Raw genomic sequence first — 16117 nt, 5'->3', positions numbered from 1 at the left:
ATGGAATAGATGGGACTGAAGTGCCGGGCGACGATGGGAGAATCGGTCATGTCCACAGGCAAATGGTACCAAGGCCTCTCAGCGAGACATCCGATAGATCTGACTTTAGGCGATACCGGCTATACTAATGAATCCTCATGAAAGAGACGTCCATGAGACGGAATCGGCACATAATTGAAGTCGAAACTAGCCATGTCGGTTCTGGGAAGGCTGTTGATCCCATCCTGCCCTGGACAGCCAATATTGCGGGGAACGTCCGATGGCGTTTTGGCTAAATCTCGGCTCTCTTTCTTTGGCTATTGTGTGCTCCACCGACGCCGTGGCGCATTCAGCAGGGGTAGAAGATGTGTGGGTGATTTGGATGCTAGACAAGCTGAAACCAGAAGCATCACGGAGGCTTGTAGGTCTGCACGGCAATGTCGAGGTCATCTCCCGATTGTCTACCTTCTTCAGCGGGTGGTGGACCTAACTATACGGAGTAGGCAAATCATCCTTCGTCAAACGAGTTGAAACCGGTGGACCATCCGTCGATATCCACATCGGTCGATCGAGAAACAAACCCTTCATTTCCGCTGAAGAAATCCCATCTGTCATGATTCAATTCAGCTTGGCAGAATGCCGGCTCGGTGGCTAAATGACGCTACAGCAATCCTCAAGGCTTGTCACAGCCCTGTCTGGTGGCCGGATAAAAGGAGTGTCGATCTTCACCACGACGCTCCGTCATTTCACTACCCATTATGAGGGGGCCGAGATGCCGGGGTCATGAAACAACCAGCGATTAAGATGAATCGACGTGTTTCGGCTAAATTCCGGCGACACTCATGGTATAAAGAGGGCCTCTGCGAGCTGCTCGAGTCCAGCAGATCGCAAAAGCAACACTCCTTCAGTCGCAAGCATCCAAGTCACAATGGTCTCTTTCTCGTCTCTCGCCGTTGCTTTCTCCATCGCCTCCGGGGCCCTCGCTGCTCCTAATGGCATGTTGGAGCTGTTCAAGCGCCAACAGATTACCAGCTCCGAGACTGGCACCAACAACGGATACTACTATTCCTTCTGGACCGACGGCGGCGGCCAGGTGACCTACACCAACGGTGATGCCGGTGCTTACAGTGTCGAATGGTCCAACAGTGGCAACTTTGTGGCTGGAAAGGGCTGGAACCCTGGAAGCTCTCAGTACGCACTCCTGAATCCATCTGCCCTGCGCGAACACAGCTAACGAGATGAACCCTGCAGAACCATCACCTACAGCGGCGAGTGGAACCCCAACGGAAACAGCTACCTGTCAGTCTACGGCTGGACCCAGAACCCGCTGGTCGAGTATTACATTGTTGAATCGTTCAGCACCTACGATCCTTCCACCGGCGCCCAGGAGCTCGGCACCGTGGAGACCGACGACGGCACCTACAAGATCTACAAGACCACCCGCGAGAATGCGCCGTCTATCGAAGGCACTGCGACCTTCAACCAGTACTGGTCGGTCCGCACCGACCACCGCGTGGGCGGTACCGTCACCACGCAGAACCATTTCGATGCTTGGAAAAATGCTGGCCTCGAGATGGGAACCGCCAACTACATGATTGTCGCGACCGAGGGCTACCAGTCGAGCGGATCGGCCTCCATCACTGTGCAGTAAACTGGTATTGACTATGCACTGAGGGGTGGTGAAGGTAGTTAGCGACGTTGGTTCTCGAGGATTGAACTTTCTGTATCTCTGGCACAGGTTGCCGATTTTGTACATCCGCTGCAGCATACTATCAACGGAGTGGTAGTTTGGGTGCCTAGGCTACATTCTATCAGACTGTTTCACTCCCTGTATGAATCGTGTACAATAGACTTCTACCAGGCACATTCGATGTATTCCGCCCACTTAGGCCCGGCCACATCACCGGGGCCTGCATTGCGCATATTTTATCCGGCAAACAGGAAGGACAAGACCGACTTTGTAGATCTCTACACGCTTTGGTCGCGTTAGCTCGTTTCCTAGCTCCCTCGGAAATACCCTCATCCAGCGATTTGGGGGCGGGTTGCCCAGTAACCCCGCTGTCTCGCTGAGACAGCCGTCTTTGCAACGCCCACATATTGGCTTCACGATCAGGTACGGTCAACTGTGTAGGTTCGCAGGGGCGAAAATGGCAACGCTCGAGCAATGGCCGATCATCCAAGGCAGACACCTATGCGCGTGCTTGCGTTGTGATTTCGCGGTCGGGAACAGGAGTAGAGCAACAAAAACAGATGGGAGCCTCTCTGTCGGTACGTATAGCACGTTTCTCGACTGGATTTTCGGGACCCATGAGACAGAACGTGCCCAAGAACTTCCACGCGAACGTGACCCGCTGCATCGCCGCGGCGATGCAGGATTTCGCCATGACTGCTGTTTATGTTGGGGGACACGTCGGTTATACCCTCGTGCGGAAACAGGTAGAGTTGCTATGGATGAGAGAGTTGGATGTACGAGGACTGTTGCGTGTGTGGGTGCGGGTGCCATGGCTCCGAAGCTTTTGGGAATTGCGTCGTGCAAGGATTACTATGCCAGCGGTGGAGTTTGCAGGGATAATACCGAGCAGACACTGCGTATAAGTAGCTTCTATTACGCAATCCGACCTCTTAAAGACAACATCGTCTGTCGGATAATGTCGCTTAATCGACATCACATACAGTCTGCCATCTAAAAGCATGAATGATGGTGTATGAGCAAGGAACAATGTCGTGGCCGCCTACGTTGGATGAAATAGTCGGTTATATATGTCCGTCGATCCAAGCAAGATGATCGCTTTCGCTACGGATGGGCGGCAGATGCTGCAATATATATTCGCCTTGGTAACACAACAAGAACTCGTGCATTGTATTCAATATCGATATTCCAGGAAACGCCTCTCCAGTAACATGTATGTAGGAGAGCGCACAAACATCCGAAGGTAAGGCATGTTCCTTCAATCCACCTGAAGGGAGACCACATTCGAACTATATTCTACCCGCTCTGTATCCTGGAATTTCTCGAGACGATCCATCTTCACATCCTCCAGAGGAAGTCTCCAAGCCGCCTGACAAAAACCACTCGTTTGAAGAGTATACTCGTGGCCGGTGGTGAGTGGGACGCGAGGAAGCGTAACGACGTTCTCAACTGAGGCGCCAGCAGCGATCTCGACCAAGTCGTCTGGCCTAGGTGGCAACAGTCGCGACACTTTGATGGTATCGAGAGGGACGACGACGTCGTCAGTTTTGTCGTGTATGTGGAAGATACCAAGCACGTTGGCCTGGGGGTCAAAAGGCGTGCCCCATTTCAACAAGGTCAGCGGGGTGGTCTTGTTCAGATTTTGGACGGTCACTGAAATGGGGATGGACAATGGTGGTGAACTGGCTGGGATATGAGGGGGCGCAATCTGCACCTGGATACCAAGCGAGGTGGCCATGCTGCCGTGGTCAATGCCGTGATTGATGCCGGTGGACAGCGTCTCCGCAGATGGGTAAATAAGCCTGTGGATGGAGTCTGTCGGGAGGAGCCGAAGGAGTCTGGGTTGTTCTACTGATAATCCCCTATCGCCGCGATAGCCCCTGTGGCGCATCGATATCCAGGCCTAATTGGTGCACTATTCCTTTCAATCGGTCCGGCAGTCTTGGGTAGCATTCTATAGCAAATAAATAGATTAACTTGTATTAGACCGACTTCTTTCATTGTCACACTAAGCCTTGTGGCGTTCATCACGGCATATTGATGGCTGAGGGATGAGGGGTCCAATGTAGTGACCGGACATCAAGAGGGGGATGCCTCGGCCAGCATATTCATTCAGTCCGTTTGTTTCTCCAGTATAGCCAGTTGAAGAATGGCATAGATATTCCTGTTCTAAAGACCTAATGCTCTCTGCGGCCGAGTTCCAGGGGCCCCTAGTGTCTTCTGTATCTTGTGGTAGAATGGTAATGCGTATCACGGAACATTCCCGCCCAATACGGCCCTGAGATGGTCCTCTATCATAGACCCTGGTGTCCTCGTTACATGGCCATTCCTTGGCGACAGTAGTTACTCCGCAAATCCGCCGGAGAACAGCTACATGGCTGGGCGGAAGAGTATCACCTGGGACTGTTATCAGTTCTGACCTCCGGCAGTAGCATACAATATCCGTTCTTGCATATCTTGGCAGCGCATACAAGGCTTCACTGGTGATACTACCTTCTTGTTTTGGTTGAAGATCCGACATGTCTAATAATTCAGTGTAGTATAGTCTTTCTCTTGATCTGGATTTGTGATATGCCGTGTAGACACATGTAGGTGTCTGTTGATCTATAAAAGGGGGATGAGAGACGCCCATTGAGAATATATCAACTCGCATCCCAAAAAAACACCCCTCCTTTCAGAAAAAACAGTCCGTCAAGCCTCGTCAACATGCGTTTCACTGCCCTTGCCACTGCCATTCTGCCTCTTGCTTGCAATGTTTTGGCCCTCCCAGCCAAGACCGGAGAGGCCCCAAAGCTTGATGTTTCCCTGAGCCAGGTTGACAACACCCTCATCAAGGCTGTTGTCAAGAACACTGGCAGCGAGGACATCACCTTTGTGCACCTGAACTTCTTCCGTGACAAGGCTCCCGTGAAGAAGGTATCACTCTTCCGCAACGGTATGTTATACCCCTACATCCTCATTTCCCAGCACTAACCAGCGTCGTATAGCAACGGAACTGCCGTTCCAGGGTATCAAGCAGCGGTTCAGAACCGAAGGGCTCACTGAGGACGCCCTGACGGTTCTTGCTCCTGGTGAATCCATCGAGGATGAGTTTGATATCGCTGCTACCAGTGACCTGTCTGAGGGCGGAAGCATCACCATCAGCACGGATGGTTTTGTGCCCATCGCCACTGGCAACAAGATCACCGGTTCAGTGCCTTACTCCTCGAATGAGCTCTCCATCGAGGTAGACGCCGCTCAAGCCGCATCTGTGGCCTCCGCTGTCAAGCCCCTTGACAAGCGCACCAAGGTTGCCTCATGCTCTGGGACTAGATCGAGTGCTCTCTCCACAGCTCTGAAGAACACTGTGTCCCTGGCCAACGCCGCTGCATCGGCTGCCCAGTCTGGCTCGTCTTCCCGGTTTCAGGAGTACTTCAAGACTACGTCCAGCTCGGTGCGTAGCACTGTGGCTGCTCGATTCCGTGCCGTGGCGAGTGAGGCATCCAGCACCTCCTCCGGCTCTACCACGTACTACTGCACCGATACATACGGCTACTGCAGCTCTAATGTTCTGGCGTACACGCTGCCTGCGTACAACATCATTGCCAACTGCGACATCTACTACACGTACTTGTCTGCTCTCACTAGAACTTGCCACGCCCAGGACCAGGCGACTACCACTCTGCACGAATTCACCCACGCTCCCGGAGTCTACAGCCCGGGAACCGATGATCTCGGCTATGGATATGACGCAGCGACTGCGTTGAGTTCCAGCCAGGCGCTGAACAACGCTGACACCTACGCCCTGTTTGCCAATGGTAAGTTCTTGCTGAGTCGTGGAGTAGACGTCAGATGCTTACATATTATATAGCCGTGAACCTCAACTGCTAGGCTATGCAGCGAAGGAGAGAGTGAGAGCTGGGTGACTGATGGCAAGGGCATGAGTGGGGATGAAGGATGATAGCAAACGTTGATATGAAGTAGGAGCTCAATATGAACAGACCAAACTGCAGTGTTTCATTCTCGTGTGGGGTTCCTGCTTTCCTTTCCTAGGCGGTCGGATGACACAACTTCTACCATTTATGCTCAACCGCATACGCATAGATTATGCCCCTGGCTTGGGCCTGGTACAAATCCCGTTCACACACTTATTCCCATAGCAACAATTATCGTCAATCAGACACAGACCATTGTCCTCTTGGCAGTTGGGCCAGCGGCTATCGGTTGAGCGACACTTGGAAGCTGCACAATAGCCCGAGCAGCAGTTTCCAACCTGGCCGTTCCACGAACAGGTGTCTATCACGGTCAACATGGAGTCAATGGCAATACAGTCAATCACGTACCATAGACCCAGAGACATGTTGCTGTAGGCACACAGCTGGTCTTGGTAGTCGTGGCGGTCAGTGTCGCCGTAGCACACATCTCTGTTAGTGGACAGGCATCTGCGGTGCCACATCCTGTTGATGCAGTTGATGCAGTAGGACAGACATGGAGTGCGGCGACGTTCAGGATCAAGGCACAGAATGGTCCGGTGAAATGCATGGTCTTCGAGTCACTGATGCTAAATTTCAGAGATTTTGCTTGTTGGGAGAACTGCTGGTGCTTTCTGCCATTATATAACTACGTCTTTTCCCAAGCTGGGCTTGGTCGACGTAGTTTGCAGCGAGATGTCTCACTTTCCGTCTATTGATTGGCGCGGGATTGAGCAGATGATCGGGCAATACGAAGATGATGCCTGTAGCGTTCTGACATCCACCGAATAATGAGTCGCCCAGAGTTCTAGCATCTATACCGATGCAAAAGCCAGTGCACTTCAATTGCAACAGCTTCATTGGGTTTGCTTTCGATCTGAGGTATGTCATTGGCGTTCTGTGGCTGCGAGGCATTGATGGCTCACATGCAGATGACATTGATTTGCCACGCGAATACGAATATTGTGGGTAGATGCCTGTATTCAGTTTTACGTGAGGACAGACACAGCAAACACTTTGACAAACTGCTTGAATGTCTGCTGCATCTGATGATGCGTGCAGTAACTAGTTACTGTGCATAATGTCGTGGCTGATGTAAGCGATATAACTATGTGCATAACTGTGCATAACGTATCCCCATTGTCTCCTGTAGGCACATTTGAATGTCACGCTGGTTGGAAAGAAAGTCCATAAGCAGATATCTGAGACGAGATATAGCAACTGGGAATAGCGAATGGATATATCTCTTACACCTAAACAGGTGTTCGCTAACAAAGTGCCATTGTGATGAACAGCCATCTATTTCCCCCCATTACCTCATTTGGGCACTGTGCATCTAGGCTTTGCGTCGTAACCATGATGGATACTTGATCCTGCTGTCTCCATGATAGCTCCATCAGCTTCCATTCCGGCAATCATGCTCCTCCCTGACTGCATGTGCAGATCTAGCCAAGCGTTGCCAAGGATGGGCGCCGGACAAGTCATCGTTGGCTGTTTTCGCACGAGCTGAATTCGGCCCTGAGGATCTTTCGGATCGGGTTATCTCACGATGCTGTCCCCTGCTTATCACTATAAATTCCCCCTCTTGCAGCTGGGTTGAGCTCATCATTTCCCACCAGGCATCTCCCCAGCATCTCCCCCGTCTCCCTCATCGCCATGCGTCGCGTTCTTCTCCTGCTGGTGGCTGGGCTGGCGTCGGCGGCTCCTTCCGGGCCCCGTCCCGGTCAGCAGAATCTAGCAGCCAAGAACATCCAGGTTGGCCCGCGGCCTTACTACCTGGTCGATGACATGGACGATGGCTCTCTCAAGCGGAAGCTCGAATCGTGCAGCGAGAAGCCCATCACCTACCCACCACAATTCTCCATATCGCATCGCGGTGGGCCCTTGCAATTTCCCGGTATGTTGATCCGCCTTTGCGCGAAGGAATGCGGGCGGTCGCCTGGCTTTCTTAGATTGTTTTGCACGGCTGATGATTTTTTGCGAAATTGATTAGAGCACTCGCGGGAGGGCATGCTTGCTGCGGCTCGAATGGGAGCCGGCATTATCGAATGCGACGTTGCTTTCACGGCCGATCGTGAGCTGGTCTGCCGGCACTCGCAATGCGACCTGCACACGACCACCAACATCCTCACTACCGACCTCGCGGCTAAGTGCACCGTCCCCTTCCAACCCGCGGCCGATGGGAAGCCCGCTCAGGCCAAATGTTGTACCTCCGATATCACCATGGCCGAGTTCAAAACCCTCTGTGCCAAGATGGACTCGAGCAACGCGAGCGCCACGACGCCGGAAGAGTACCAGTATGGCGGACCGGCCTGGCGGACCGAACTGTACGACACGTGCGCCACTCCGATGGTGCACGGTGAGTACATCGAGTTGATCGCATCTCTGGGACTGCAGTTCTCGCCCGAGCTGAAGACCCCCCAGGTACCCATGCCGTTCGAGGGGAACTACACGCAGGCGATGTACGCGCAGCAGCTCATCGACGATTACAAGCGGCACGCAATTCATCCGTCACGCGTGTGGCCGCAATCCTTCCTTGAAGATGACATCTTCTACTGGATCGACCATGAACCAGCTTTTGGAAAGCAGGCGATTTACCTCGACGAGCGCGTGGATACCCCCAACGGATATACCGCCGCGGTTGCCGGACTGCCTGAGCTCGCGCGACGGGGCGTGAAAATCATGGCGCCACCAATCTATGCGCTGTTGAATGTGAGCACGGACGGAGAGATCATCCCATCACAGTATGCACGGGCAGCTAAGGCTGCCGGCTTGGATCTGATCACTTGGTCGCTTGAACGATCGGGTCCCCTGGAGCAGGCTGCGGCCGCCAAGGAGTACTACATACAGTCCATTGCCTCCATTGTTCACAAAGATGGCGACTTGTATCGCATCGTGGATGCTCTGGCTCGAAAGGTCGGCGTCAAAGGTCTCTTTTCGGATTGGCCTGCGACTGTGACGTACTATGCCAGCTGCATGGGCCTGGCATAGTCTTTGAATGCAGCGATATAGAGCAACACGTCGGCGTTGTATTTTGTATATATGGGCTTTAAAGCTCTGTGTTTGTTGAGTATTAAATCGGCCGGGTCTTCCATACGCACGATCAATCGTAAAGCTTCATGCCTGTCGATGGTACCTGTACCATGGTTAATGGAGCACTCCTCAGCAGATCTAGTCCCGTCATAATTGCCTGAGGTCGAACAATGTCAGGAGATCGGTCTCCCATGGATCGCGTTGTTTTGGTCCGAGCTGTCCTCGAGCGTTTTGGGCAACGGGTGGCGGTTGACATCATGATGAACACACTACTGTGGTGTCCATCTCAGATAATAACAAACACTCTCCCCGTCAGACTCGACTGTCGCCTCCTATACTGCAGGAGAAAATAATCAATCAGCATGTCGTTGTCGCTCATACGCAGCTCTCTGCTCCGTCCCACGTGCCTCCGGACCCAGCACCTGCTGGGCCGAGCGTACTATTCACCACGCCCAGAAGTCCACAGCAACAAGGGTGACGACTGTAAGTCTTTGGATGCGGACTATGAGTCTCGGCCAGCTTGATAATAAATCCAGTCTTCATCATGGCTTCCTTCCCTGATGACTTCGAGGCGCCAACCCTGATCGAGAAACGTGACGTGAGCCCGGCCACATGGGACGAACTCCACGCCACGCTGAGTGAGGCCTCGGTGTGTCCTCTGTGGAAGACAGACTAAATAGAAACAACGAGCTGATACAGGCGACAGGTGAAAGCCGACCGAGGCGAAGTGAAAGCCCAACCCCCCAAGACTCCGCGCCAGGATATCGAGAAATTCCTTCAACCGGACACCCTGGACCCGAAGATTGATGAGATGTGAGGCTGCGCTGGGTCGGTTCAGAATGGTCGGAAATGGAGGATCTATCCAGCTCAATCTTTAATGGGTTACGTCGGCGTTTTTAACTAGGTATCTATGCGATCAGGTCTATAGTTTGCAACTCCGAGAATGAATCCATGGAATGCATATACCTGTTCTAAATCAACTGGAATATGTCTTTGCTCTTCGCTAACTTCTATATGCTGCCATCTTAATAACCAGACGCCACATTGTAGTTGCATGACTTCCTTGGATTCACCAATTCGCTACTTATCCGGGGCATCTTGGAAAGGTAAAGATGCAAATAGACAATGCCATTTGGCTAGGTTCTGCAGCTGCCTGCGTGTGTATATATGTGAGTATCTCAGCGGCTCTATATCTTCCTTAATACTATCGCCCCAGTGCTATTTTACATTGAAGCTGAACACACTGCACGTGGAGGCTTGTCGACCAGGAAGGTGTATTCAGGATGTTTGACAGGGGTACATCGTCCATCTTACTGGCTGTATGCACGATTGTTGACAACTCATCAAAAGGCCTGTGCGTGGGCTTCTCACCTGTACGGAGACTGAGGGGGTGAGTCTAGGTAGCTATCTCGAACTTGCGTGTACCCACGCAACGTCTTCTTTCTCTCTCCTGCTAATATCACAGCTTACTATTGCTGAACGATAGCTCTGCTTTGATCTAGTCTCCTCATATCCGACCCTGGCCCCTTAAAGCGCTTTGGTTTGACGGAGGTGTATACCACCCGGCGCGAGCCGACGGTGGACATTGTGTTCGTCCACGGTCTCAACGGCCACCCATACGACTCGTGGACCAACCAGTCCGGCTGCTTCTGACCGGCGGACCTTCTGCCCGATGTGCTGGGGCTTCTGTGGCCGCGCATTCTGACCTACGGGTATAATGCGAATGTCGCGGCATTCACAGGCGGGGCGATCGTGAGCCATGCCGAGATGCTGGCGTGGAACCTGGCGGCCAACCGCACTGTAGGTGCTCTCTTGAACGTCTTGTCTTTCCCGCCCCAACGTTACCTCATGATGTGGTGGAAGCTGACCGACCTGGTATAGCTCCAAAGCTGCTCCGATCGCCCGATCATCTTCGTGTGCCACTCGCTCGGCGGGCTCGTTGTCAAGCGCGCACTGATCTACTCTCGCAGCTTGTCCAACGGGAGTACCAACCGCCTGCGCTCCGTGTATCTATCGACCTTTGGCATCCTCTTTCTCGGCACCCCACATAATGGATCGGATATGCCGACTGGGGCCTATTGCTGCACAATATCTGCACCGCCATGCTTCCGGAAGAGGTGACGCAGGCCTCATCGCAGTTGTTCAAGGCGCTATGTACCAACAACGAGACGCTGCAGCATACTAACAGCCTATTTGCCGATGTCATAAGCCGATTCCAGATTTACTTCTTCCACGAGACCCGCCTGACGGACGTACAAGGCACATGGCACTCTGAAGTTGGTTGTCGACGAGGGCTCTGCCGCACCCAACATTAAGGGCCTAGAGCGGATAGGCATTGACTCAGACCACAAACACATGTGCAAGCTCGAAGATGAGAAAGCCCAAGGCCTTAAAGTGGTCGCGGACCCTATCCTCCGGTGCTCACGCCAGGCGCCTACCGTAATCGCGGGTCGTTGGGCCTAAGAAAAGAAGGAGCGGGTGCTGAGGTATATCACAGTAGGCCAGAACCCTCGCCTTGGAGTGATGTCCGCATCTCTCCAACATCCGACATAGGGAATAGTCATTCTCTCTCAGCCTCACATGATTTGTCCAGAGTCCCGCCACTATTCGTTACGCCGCCGGGATTTCGTCCAAATACAAACTTCCTTGGCATGTAGAAGGAGCCCAAGGTGTTGTTGCATGACCGTTTGTTCAAGGCCGAGTCTCGCGCCTCTCGACCCGCGGCTGTTCTCATTTCTGGGGTTCCATGATCCGGAAAGACGCATCTAGCAAGACAGCACGTCTGGACACAGCGCGAGTGCTACACGGGGGAGTATTCTGGATAGATGCCAGTTCCCACAAGTCAGGATGTCAATGCTACTGGGAGATTGCGCAAGCTGCTAATCTGGTTGACCATAAGAATGCCGAAGACACTGCGGATCCTGAGCATTATGTATACACCGTTCGAAGATGGCTTCAGAGGCGCCGAGAATCGCTTTTAATCTTCGATGGGATCAACTCCTTCCATGATAGTGATCTCAATTATTTGCGACCTTTCTTTCCTGGGATAGGCGATCCAGCATTATATACACTTCGACTGACAGAACTCTCCAGGAAAATCAATGTCTTTTTGAGCGATACCATTTATTGGTTCCCCCGTTAGCGGCTGAAGGCGGTTGCAAGATTCTCTACAATTACCTCGGGATCAAGGAGCCGACAAAGGAGCAGTTTCATCGAGCGAGGGAGCTTGTGTCTTATTGCAAATACCTGCCAATAGGTATCGATGCTCTAGGTCACAGTCTCAGAGCAAGGAGTATGCCCATTGAGAATTTTCATGTTATACACAGAAGTTACTGGCTGTTTTTACCTAATTTGTATGGCCCGGATCTGGCCGATTCTCCCTCGTCACATAGCGCCCTAGAATTTCAGGCGGCCTGCTCCATATCGTGTGGACAGATCCCCAGGTACACGAACCACCTACATAGAACCCGCTGTAATTCTTTGGAGCCATACTCAACCCACTTCCTTCCAGAGGAGCCCTAAGCACCCTTTAGTAAATTGAACGGGGACGGGTTCTGCCATAGACGACAGAGTAGGATTCAGCATGAGATGCTCTGTATTTAAGCAAACTTGACAGGGCTTCGATTTTAGGGAGTTCTAAGTCTAGGCGAAAAACAACCCATGGTGTCTCTAAAAAGACTGGCACGCTTACAACAGGAATATGTACGAGCTGGTATTGGTCATACTCCATATACGTCAGGAATGCATTGAATTATTCAATAATAGTACGAGAGGCCGACACCTATGGCAAAATGCCAAATCCAACTGAGAACAATCAATGTCAATTTCCCGCATTCTTGCTTTCATACAGAGAATGGTGTAGTCACATTAATGCCAAATAGAAAAGTCTTATAATTCCAGCAACTCATGCCTTCAAATCTGGCACCTGCTGCGTCACACAGTGAATAACACCACCGGAAAGAGGGATGGCCCTAAGACGGACCTGCCGGACTACTCTATCCGGCATCAGAGCCTGGATAGTCTCCTTCGCTCTGCGGTCGTACTCCTCCACGCCGAACTTCGGCATGATGAGCCCTCCATTGCAAAAATAGAAATTGAGATAACTGGCGACAAACTCATCATCGTCCGCAATGGGCAGAAGCTTCGGATGTGGCTCATCGATAGCATGGATTTCGAGCTTCCTCCCTCGGGCATCCGTCTCCCGCTTCAGAACATCGAGGATCTCATGGGACAATGGCAGCCATTCTTCCGGAGCCTCAGGATGATGACGCGACCAAAGGACCACTCCAGGCCGCACGAAACGCACCTCAGCGTCGAGATGCGCATCGGTAATATCAAGCCACTTCCGGCCGGGACACCAGAGCACCTTCTTGACACCTAGTAGACGGCACAGTTCGGCCTCGATCTCATCGCGGGACTGGCCCGGGTTACGTTCATTGCACACCATGCAACTCTCAGAAATGATCAGAGTGCCGTCCCCGTCGACCACCAACGCGCCACCCTCTGCGCGAATGCGAGGTACAACCTGTCGGACAGGGGACGGCAGGACATCTGCCGCAATCACATTACGGGCAAATGCAGTATTCTCGCGTAACTCTTCTTCCGTCATGGCAGGCGGGCCGTATATGTAATCATCCCGGTCTTCCATGCCAGTCCAGCCGTTCTTGTTGCCCCATTCATTGAACTCGAAACTGATGGCCAGGCGTTGATTTGGATCAAGCTCACCCGTAGCATCATGGACATACACCGGGCCTGTATCGCGCACCCAGCAATGGTTTATAGCTATTGGGACAATAGTTACGCGCTGGGGGTCGGTGAGCTTGTGGTTGACAAGAGCCTGGGCGGCCGGAACATCCTCCGGGCGTGCGTGGAGTCGGACCGGCTCAAACTCTGATATGGCCGCGGCGAGGTCGACGATTTCGTTGCAGAGATCGGTGTAGATAAGTTCAGAAGAAGAGGACTTTGATGGGAAACCGAGGATTGTGGCAATATGAGGATGCCATTCAGGCGGGAAAACAAACCGGCCACCCTCCAAAGGAGCATTGGACCGAATAGTCATTATGGATGGAATAGGTGGGGTGGTAGCTCAATGACTTGGAGGGAAAAACGATTATGGATAGTGTGGTGATTTTATATCGGGTTTTGGTTTGCGGTTCTTTGGTCTCTGCCTTGGAGACTTGATGGATCTTATGCTGTATATGACAATGCATAAAGCATGCATGCTGACGCATTACGTGGCGAAATGTACGTGTTTTAATGCGAGGGAAAAGAATCTTGTTCGCTCTAGTGGTACTCTGCTATTCCTATGGTGTTTGGAGAGTCTCGCATCAGCCTCCACAGCCTCCACAACCCAAAGAGAAACAGTGCCATTTACCTCCCTTTTCCAAAACAAAAAAAAAGAAAGAAAAGACGAAGGGAAAACAATAAAATAAAGCGGTTAGCGGGATTAAATCACCCTCAAACGTCGACCAGGGTGCAAAATCTGTCTGTCAGGCTATTCAATGTCTCCCGCAATCGGTCCATGGCTGAGGAAGAACATGGGCAGGATCGTGACACCTGCAATTGCCCCCAGCGTCCACATAGTAACAGTCCAGCCAAAAATTTCGAACAGTCTCTGTCCTATTATTGGACCGACAGCGAGACCGGCATTATTAGCCATAGACTGCAACCCAAATGCCTGCGCTACTGCCCCTTGCTCGCCAAATATTCCAGGAGTCTGCCCCTCTAAGTCATCTAGGACCAACTGTGTCTCCAGGTAGAGAGCTGGCTGTCCCAGGTCACCAGCAAACCCGCACAGTGCCATCAATACCCCCAGAAGCAACTTGTGCGATAGGGTATTATCTTTGACAAACTGGAGGCACACAAGGGAAGGTGCATACAATAGATAGCCCAGCACTGTCATTATACGCACCCCAAAACGGTCACAAAGCCTCCCTAAAATGGAATCAATTAGTTTGATGTGCATTAAACTTCTAAATTCAATATCACATATTGTGAACGTACCGAAAAAAGGCTCCAAAAGTGCTGGGGTAGCCATCGCGATAAAGATTAAGCCCGCAGCTAATGTGCCCCAGCCAAATGTTTTCTCAACAAATATGGGGATTATCTGTTGCGTAATGAGTGTGCCAACTTCCCATTCTTCCGTGAAATTCAGACATACCGCGTCAAATGCACCGACGATCAGGCCATCCACTGCTAGCGCCCACAGTGTGAACAACACTCGATGCTGCTTGAGTAAGATTAGGCTACCATTCATATTCCCGCGATTATAACTGGAATCGTCATTGCCAATTATTGGAATTGGAGCCCCATGCTCTGGTTTTGTCTGGACCGCGGTAGTTGTGGAGACATGCTCTTCGGCATGGCCAGTCCGCCTTGAACGACTTTTCTCTACCACAACTAATCGTAACATGGAATCTACCGTGATGACGGCGAATCCTAATGCGCATACAGCGTAAAAACCCCTTTCCTGGTAAAGAAGTCCACCAAGGAACGGGCTGCCTATCAATCCGATCATGCTTGCCGTTCCAAAGTAGCCCAACGCCTCACCTAATTGGTCTTGGCCAATTCTATCCCTGAGAAGAGCCAGTCCTGCGACATCTACCATGGCAGACGCGATTCCTTGGACGACCCTTCCAATAACAAAGACAGTTGTAGATTGTGCGGTTGTGAAAATCGCCATTGCTCCTGCTAGTATAAGTATACCGGCCAGGAAAGGCAGCTGGCGTTTCCTAGAACGGTCGACCACATATCCTATGATTGGACATGCAAAAAAAGCTGTACCAGTTTCGCTTGTCAACATGATGCTGGTCCAGAAAGCCTCTGGTTGTTAACATATTTCAGCAGCCACCTTCATACAGACGAGCTCTTATCCACTCACTCTTGTCCGGTGAGACCCTAGCCCGGTTCACAAGGATAGTAGGCATTATAGGAATAATCTTAGAGGAATTGAGCAAAAGCACCAGCATTAGACAACAAGTAACATACCATTCCGTATAAGAACAGCGTCTAGACATGCATAAGCACAACCTGCCATGACAACAGAGACTTGTGATTCTTGGACTCACAGTGAAATATGATACTGACACCACAAGGATGATAAACCAGCGGGAAGAGCGCCATGCGCAAGCCAAAGTTCCTCCCTCACTCTCAGTTGTTCTCATATTTGTGGTCATAGTAGTTTAGCGTGTATTGGCTTAATTGGTATAAGCTGTTGATAAACAATCAATCCAACAGAGGCACCGTCCTCATGATGATATTTATTACACTTGGTCATAATGGAATTTGTCCCACGCGTCGAATAATCTCTACTCAAATGTCCATTTACAGGGCCCAAGAATTTCAACTCTCTCCCCTTGCATGTCAGCCTGCATTACAGCAGCCCCCGGCCATTAGCCCCCTTGCCTCCAGACTTAGCGGAGGAAGATGAAAGGAAGGTTTACAAAATAACAAAACGAAGCCATGA

At 51.6% G+C, this 16117-nt stretch overlaps 7 protein-coding genes across 7 annotated transcripts; 4 read left to right on the top strand and 3 right to left on the bottom strand.

The window, feature by feature from the left end:
- Window positions 1-907: 907 nt before the first annotated feature.
- ATEG_04943 (glycoside hydrolase family 11 protein) lies at window positions 908-1630 on the top strand (the record flags this gene model as incomplete). Its single annotated transcript, XM_001214121.1, has 2 exons — window positions 908-1170; window positions 1231-1630. The coding sequence occupies 2 exons, from the start codon at window positions 908-910 to the stop codon at window positions 1628-1630; spliced, it is 663 nt and encodes a 220-aa protein (XP_001214121.1).
- Window positions 1631-2927: 1297 nt separating this feature from the next.
- On the bottom strand, window positions 2928-3407 carry ATEG_04942 (uncharacterized protein; the record flags this gene model as incomplete). Its single annotated transcript, XM_001214120.1, has 1 exon — window positions 2928-3407. One exon carries the CDS (start codon window positions 3405-3407, stop codon window positions 2928-2930), a length of 480 nt encoding a protein of 159 aa, XP_001214120.1.
- A 968-nt stretch (window positions 3408-4375) lies between these two features.
- mep20 (putative penicillolysin/deuterolysin metalloprotease) lies at window positions 4376-5539 on the top strand (the record flags this gene model as incomplete). The annotated part of the gene is made up of 3 exons (XM_001214119.1): window positions 4376-4604; window positions 4657-5466; window positions 5520-5539. 3 exons carry the CDS (start codon window positions 4376-4378, stop codon window positions 5537-5539), a joined length of 1059 nt encoding a protein of 352 aa, XP_001214119.1.
- Window positions 5540-7275: 1736 nt separating this feature from the next.
- ATEG_04940 (glycerophosphodiester phosphodiesterase family protein) lies at window positions 7276-8610 on the top strand (the record flags this gene model as incomplete). The annotated part of the gene is made up of 2 exons (XM_001214118.1): window positions 7276-7516; window positions 7613-8610. 2 exons carry the CDS (start codon window positions 7276-7278, stop codon window positions 8608-8610), a joined length of 1239 nt encoding a protein of 412 aa, XP_001214118.1.
- Window positions 8611-9014: 404 nt separating this feature from the next.
- On the top strand, window positions 9015-9469 carry ATEG_04939 (uncharacterized protein; the record flags this gene model as incomplete). Its single annotated transcript, XM_001214117.1, has 3 exons — window positions 9015-9135; window positions 9189-9301; window positions 9359-9469. 3 exons carry the CDS (start codon window positions 9015-9017, stop codon window positions 9467-9469), a joined length of 345 nt encoding a protein of 114 aa, XP_001214117.1.
- Window positions 9470-12556: 3087 nt separating this feature from the next.
- On the bottom strand, window positions 12557-13711 carry ATEG_04938 (agmatine deiminase family protein; the record flags this gene model as incomplete). Its single annotated transcript, XM_001214116.1, has 1 exon — window positions 12557-13711. One exon carries the CDS (start codon window positions 13709-13711, stop codon window positions 12557-12559), a length of 1155 nt encoding a protein of 384 aa, XP_001214116.1.
- Window positions 13712-14553: 842 nt separating this feature from the next.
- ATEG_04937 (uncharacterized protein) lies at window positions 14554-15334 on the bottom strand (the record flags this gene model as incomplete). The annotated part of the gene is made up of 2 exons (XM_001214115.1): window positions 14554-14586; window positions 14813-15334. The coding sequence occupies 2 exons, from the start codon at window positions 15332-15334 to the stop codon at window positions 14554-14556; spliced, it is 555 nt and encodes a 184-aa protein (XP_001214115.1).
- Window positions 15335-16117: the final 783 nt, after the last annotated feature.

Source organism: Aspergillus terreus, genomic scaffold (assembly GCF_000149615.1).
Source record: "Aspergillus terreus NIH2624 scaffold_7 genomic scaffold, whole genome shotgun sequence".
Taxonomy (NCBI): Eukaryota; Fungi; Ascomycota; class Eurotiomycetes; order Eurotiales; family Aspergillaceae; genus Aspergillus; species Aspergillus terreus.
This window is presented reverse-complemented; position numbering and strand designations above follow the sequence as displayed.